Raw genomic sequence first — 6,274 nt, forward strand, 5'->3', positions numbered from 1 at the left:
TCATGTTTATGTCTCACCTTCCTTTTAGAAATCCCGAGGCGCCGCTGTAGCTTACCTGGTCACTCTACACATCCTCTTCCCGCTTTCCTGTCTACTCTGAACTGTCCTATAAATACAGGCTACAGAAATCTTGAAAAGATTTCTTTTGTTTGTAAGCAGTCAAAAATCTCTGTACAAAAATGCTCATATCATTTGCATTTGCATATTAGAGTGTATTTCTTGTAGTACTTGTGAGATGCTATCTAAGAGTAGGTAAACTATGAAGGGGAAAAGCCAGTCAGATGTCGCTTGGATGTCCACCAGATGATTAAATATTGCATAATGTTGCAGTTAAACTACTTATTTGTATTTAATTGATATTCAACACTAGTTAACTTGTTTCTGAGAGCTTATAGTGCCGGTGTAAAAGTTATTGAAACTGCAGAACGTATTGTAAGAAATGAGTGGCTGTACATTGGCTGTAAAAACTCCAGTGCAATGATCTGCAGCCACTTTCAGCTCAAGGACTTTAATATGCAAAGATGTACGACTCAACGTGCTAAACATTTCAGTGGTATTTAAATTAGTTGATTGCTCACAAATCTGAATAATTGTTGAAAATTGTTGTTTTTTCTGTCTTTTAGATTTTTTTTATCCCATGTAAACGACTGCTAAATTTGTCACCTGGAACAGCCCTCATTTAGTCATAGACTCTCATTATTGTTTACTGGTTGGTCCACGCTGTTGTAAATAGTAATAGACCCTGTGCACGAGAAAATGCTAACTTCCTGGTTTGAGACCGGATGTAGGGTTGTACATTTCCGGTAGCTTTACTTTGCCATCAATCGCTACTGCGAAGATATACTCCCAAAACTCGAAAACGGAAAGATCACGTTAAGTTACAAAGAGCAGAAGGTGGGAACACTCACCACTGTTGTGTCATAAAAAATCTAATGATCAATTTTGACGTTTAAAGAGTTTAGATTGATCAGTTGTTTGCATCACTCAACACAAGCAGAACTGCATTACAAAATCAGAAGACACATCGTCCACATTCAGAAGCACATCTCTGTATAGTGACTGGTCTTGTGATTTAAACAGGCAAATGTTCAGCATTCAAACTACAGGTGAAGAATAGTCAAACCAGATGTTTCCCCCGTTATGTCGATATCAGCTAGTCAAGTACACACCTACACAGCATGTTAACAAACTGTGAAAAAAAGCCACACAAAAAATGAATGATTGCTGGTAAGAGTTTCTATACATTAGTATTTACGAAGGGTATGTTGTGACTTACCTTCAAAATTACAGTGGTCCCTCACTATAACGCGGTTCACCTTTCACCTCGCTGTTTCGCAGATTTTTTAGTGCAAGTTTGCATGCTTTTTTTTTTTTTTTTTCCCATCACATTGTGTCCTGCGTCCTGATCGCTGCAGACGATCTCCTCCGTGACGTCTCTCCTGTACAGTACAGAATCGCTGCATCGATCGCTAGCAGTGTGACTCTGAAGTGCAGTATTGTATATTCACGATGTCGACGAAACGTTTTGCACCGTCAAAAAATAAAGTTGGCTACTTGATTTCACCTATCGCTGGTTATTTTTAGAACATAACACCCGCGATAAACGAGGGACCGCTGTTTACAGATACAGAGAAATATAAAATTTGAATCCCTTTTCTCTTTTGCTCTGAGGCGCGGGGGAAAAAATATCGACAAGTCGATGAACATCATTTACAGATATATTGGGTAAATGCCCAAGACATCTATAGAAATGTAAATCGCCGCTTGATTCATTCATTTGCTTAACTTGTTTTGGACCGTAAACAAGGCGCGAATAGGACACCGGAAACAAAGCTCCCCACAGGAGTTTCCGCACTGGAAGTAGCATATGCTAATGTGCACATAGTGTATTCAAGACTACATATGTAGGGCAGGGTGTCGGGATCATTTGAAAGAGTAAAGGACGAGAGTGACATGTAACTCTACAGGCAAACATTTGCCTATCATTTGTCATACATGGCTTATCAGTTGAAACATGTAGGTTAACCTAATATTAGCCACTCAGCATGGCCACTCACTCATTAGTCACACCATTTACCTCAGGTTTGGATTTTACCTTCAGCACATTACATACCACATACTTATTCTGTTAACTCATTGTATTTGCAACAAAACTTCTTTTCAGTTCAATTTTTTCTTAATAGTCAATTAAAATGTTCTCAGCACAAAATAATCTTTTCTTGAACTATATTCAGAGGTTGGTAGAAATTAGAAAAATGTGAGATATACAGTGTAAGTTCAGGGTGAAGGTGATTTTAAAAAAGGACTGGTCAGGACAAATTAAAGAAGATGCATGAGTGTAAAAGGGGTAAACTTGTGGAATGACTGTGAGAAAGAATTACAGTCGTGTAATTAAATTGCTGATCATGTTGATTGATGATGGTGTTGACAGAAATACACACAATCATTGCGCCATGTGATTATTTGGATTATGATAGTAGTGTTTGATCCAGTTATTGACTTTTGTTTTAATTGTGAATTTGTTTTACAAGGAAAAACAAAACAGCAGACTCGGTCTTGTCTGACCGAGGAGATTCAATGTGGCCTTGGATTTTGTGCATGTGTGGTTAGCTCTGCCTGACAGTAGGAACTTAAAGAAATTGTTGTCCAAAGTCTTTACAAAATCTGTGGGTTTCCTGTGCTCTTTTATCTGCACTGGTTTGTGGGAATGGATCTAGGGGGAAAAAGCGGTGGGATTTACATTAATGGCTACTCTCATTTTGTTCCTGACACTTCTTTTTACCATGTGTTTCCCACCCCCGCAGGTCAGTTAAAGCTGAAAATGAGTGCAGTAGGGGAAAGCCCTCTGGACCCTGCCACGCCAGAGTCACGCAAGAGGAAGGGCTCGCCATGCGACACGTCAGGGCAAAGGTAAGACCGGCTGCATGCCTTTTTTACAACATTGACAAACATTACACAGATAGAGCCGGAGATACTCTGAATCTTTATTGGTTCATGATCAGCCAAAAGATGAGTAATAAAAACAATTACCAACCATATCAACCTAGCTTTTTTTATCAGTAAGGTTATAAACGTCTAAGCTGGTGAAATGATGTCGTAAAATACATGTAAACAAATGATGTTTGCATTAAAATGTGTTAAACCATTAAATGAATTGCCAAAAACTGACTGTGACAAAATAAGATCAATTAAATTCATTTGATGAGATCACAAGATAAAATCGAACTTATAATTTTGTCATTACTTTATTTTTATTTTATTTTTACTTTATTATCACATCAGAAGTTACATTTATGGCAGACTACATGAAGTGTTGCAAAATATTGATACAGAAATGTTATCACCTTATTTATCAAATAAATAAGGGTGGGAATTTAATGTGTTAATTGCGATTAATGAATTTGAAAAAATTTAAAGATTTCCTGGTATACCGATTACACTGATGCACACAGCTACAAAAATGGAAGAATCAGAAGAAAGCGCGTTGTTAGGACTGATTTAATTTAAATTTAATTTAAAATTTAATTTAAAAAGACTACCTGAAAGAAGTCTTGATAAAAACGTGGTTTTCTGCAAACTGTGCAAAAAGGAGTTTGCATACCACCGCAGCACTTCAACCTTATGGTACCATCTAAATGCAAAACATGTTGCAGCGAGCACAGAAACTGTGGGAGCTGTTAGTGCTAGCAGTCCCAGTTCGGCAACCCAAACTTGATGAAATGACTGGCTTGAGGACCAAAATTAGTAAGTCAGCATCGGACAAACTTACAGATTCTCTCGCAAAATGGATAGCTCTGATCTGTAGACCACTATCAGTGGTAGAAGGTAGGGGGTTAGAAAATGTGCTACAGATTCAGATGAGGAATCCCTGTGTAACAGGGCCCTGAGTTTTTACAGAGCAGAATCCACCAGTAGTGGTCCAGTCAAGCAGGGACCCACTTACAGCTGTCTGTCCTGGCCTGCAAGTATTTGATTAGTCCTGCCACATCTGTCTCATGTGAGAGACCGTTCTCACTTGCAGGTCACATGGTAACAAAAAAGAGAGCTGCCTTGAGCTCTGAAAATGTGAACAGGCTAGTTTGTCAAAGTAACTGGCTGAAAGAGACGGACAGTAAGTAAGTAAGAATGGAGGTATTGTGAGTCCAATGGGTTTATTTTTTGCACTAAAATGTTTGATGATCACACTGTTTTAGCCTAATGTTGGCTAAGGTTACTCAGAGTTTAAAGGTGAAGCTGTTCAAATAACCTTTTATGTTTCTGCCTAATTTTGTTTTAGAAGAAAAACTGCACTTCATGTTGAAATTTTTATTATTATTTAAAGACAATACCATTTTAAAAATGTACTAAAAGTACTTAAAATAGCACTTTGTTTTTAAGTCTACCCAATTTTGGCCAGGGATATTATTTTTGTTTCTCTGTTTTGCATTGAAATGCAGTTTAAATGCTTTTTTTCCATAAATCAAAAGAGCTTGAGTTTACAATATTCATGTCCATGTCTATTATTTATTCTGACAAGAGTGTCAGTGTCTGACAAGAAAATTTGCGCTCTTTTGCGCAAATTTTCTTGTCCAATGAATCAAGATTAATTAGATTAATTTTTTTTAATCGAGTCCCAGCCCTAAAATAAATATAATGGACATATTTAATTCTCAGATTGCCGAATTCTTATAAAAATCATAGATTGTCCACATAAGGTAACGCAATCCTTGCCTGTGCTGTACATGGCGAGCATGCTTACTGATTACTTGTTTTTGCTCATTTTTGGTCACACTGATCCTCAGCTGGGCTGTCACTGTGTCACTGTGTCACTTCTCCAGATGGGAGAAATATAACGTTTTACTCGAGGCAAAATAGTGTTTTATTCTGCCTCGCTTTGTTTATATTCATGGACATGAAATGTTGTGGGGTTTTTTGTAATGTGCTTTAAAAGAAAGTGTATTTTTGTGTCTGCAGAACATGTGTTGTTCAGACTCATCAGTGAGGATGTGTGACTGTAGTCGGGAAATACAGCTTTTAGACAAGTACTAACTGTTGTATTATAACCCAACCAACCTTTACTAATGCAAAGCTATTTTTAATGTGTAACTGTAACCAAATAAAGTGTTTTTAATCAGTAAGATATTAAAAATAATACAAATCATGGCTGAAAATATGGTGTCAGCAGCAAAACGATTTGCTTCACAATCAGTCCCTCTAACTTTTAATGTGGAGGTTAGAGGTTTCTTGCTTTTTAAAAGTGTAACATATTCATTTTGTAAACATGAACACCAGTTGGTACATATGATGAAAACTCATAATACGGGACATACAAATAGTTTGGTGAAATTTATGTTCAGAAGCATGAAGCTTGAGGATTTCATGAACTAACTTTGAGTTTGCTTAGTTTTTGGAGGCAGTTTGCTGGGGACAAATGTCTATTCCCCAACCAAGTGGTTACTGGAGATTCGTGGTAATCAGTGAAATTCGTAATCTGCTAGCAATCTGCTAGCAGCCAAAGCGAGCACAAGAAGGTTTTCGGTGCAGCGCTATGTTTGCGACCAGTTTCACCTAGCAACATCCAAGTGGTTAAGGAACACACATTTGTCCCTAACAACTGGGGGTTGCCAGGGGATCACCGACCGCTCTCTAGACGAGTGTGATTGCAGTGTTAGTGTTTAAACATCGGCAACAAAAAGTGAAATAACATCCCACAGACAGCCTGTTAAGTACTGACTTCCCTGTGCCAAACATTTTGTTGTTTTAATTTATTTATTATAATTTGTATTTCTTTTTTAGTGATATTAAAGTGATTTATGTCTATATATTCCTGAAGGAAAAGCGAATCACTGTAAAGATATAAATGTAAAAAATTTTATATGTGTGTATATATATATATAAATTTTGCTACTCGAAACAAATTAAATTGGACAAAAAAGTCCTAATTAAATAGAAATAATTAGAAACTTCAGATAAAGTTTAAAGTATAGATTCAACTTTAGGTCAGTATAGGATTTAAGTGGGGCATGTAGGAATGAAAGTTCTCCATGTACTGTATGTGTAAATCTATAAGGCCGATGGCTGATGTAACAGCCCAGCTAGCATTTCTCCAGCAGCTACACTCATCCACTGACCCGCTCATTTCACACAGCAGCGTCCTCCCCCTCCTCACCCTTCCCTCGGTCACCACGCCTGTGTTTTCTGGCTGGCCAATGCACTGACCTACTTTTGCTGTTGTCGTTTCACATACGCACAGTCACATATACACTCTTCTTGCTGCCACATGCCTTGCTGTTTC

At 37.6% G+C, this 6,274-nt stretch overlaps 1 protein-coding gene across 7 annotated transcripts in view; it reads left to right on the forward strand.

The window, feature by feature from the left end:
- The window catches only part of ncoa1 (nuclear receptor coactivator 1), an 80,209-nt gene that overhangs the window by 44,286 nt on the left and 29,649 nt on the right, over positions 1-6,274 (forward strand). For all 7 annotated transcript variants that reach the window (XM_025899255.1, XM_019346076.2, XM_013265044.3 and 4 more), the window contains one exon: positions 2,805-2,910. In XM_025899255.1, coding sequence (XP_025755040.1) covers positions 2,822-2,910 — 89 coding nt within the window. In that variant the 5' untranslated portion in view covers positions 2,805-2,821. The remainder of the gene's footprint in view (positions 1-2,804; positions 2,911-6,274) is intronic.

This window comes from Oreochromis niloticus, linkage group LG15, assembly GCF_001858045.2.
Source record: "Oreochromis niloticus isolate F11D_XX linkage group LG15, O_niloticus_UMD_NMBU, whole genome shotgun sequence".
NCBI classification, from domain to species: domain Eukaryota; kingdom Metazoa; phylum Chordata; class Actinopteri; order Cichliformes; family Cichlidae; genus Oreochromis; species Oreochromis niloticus.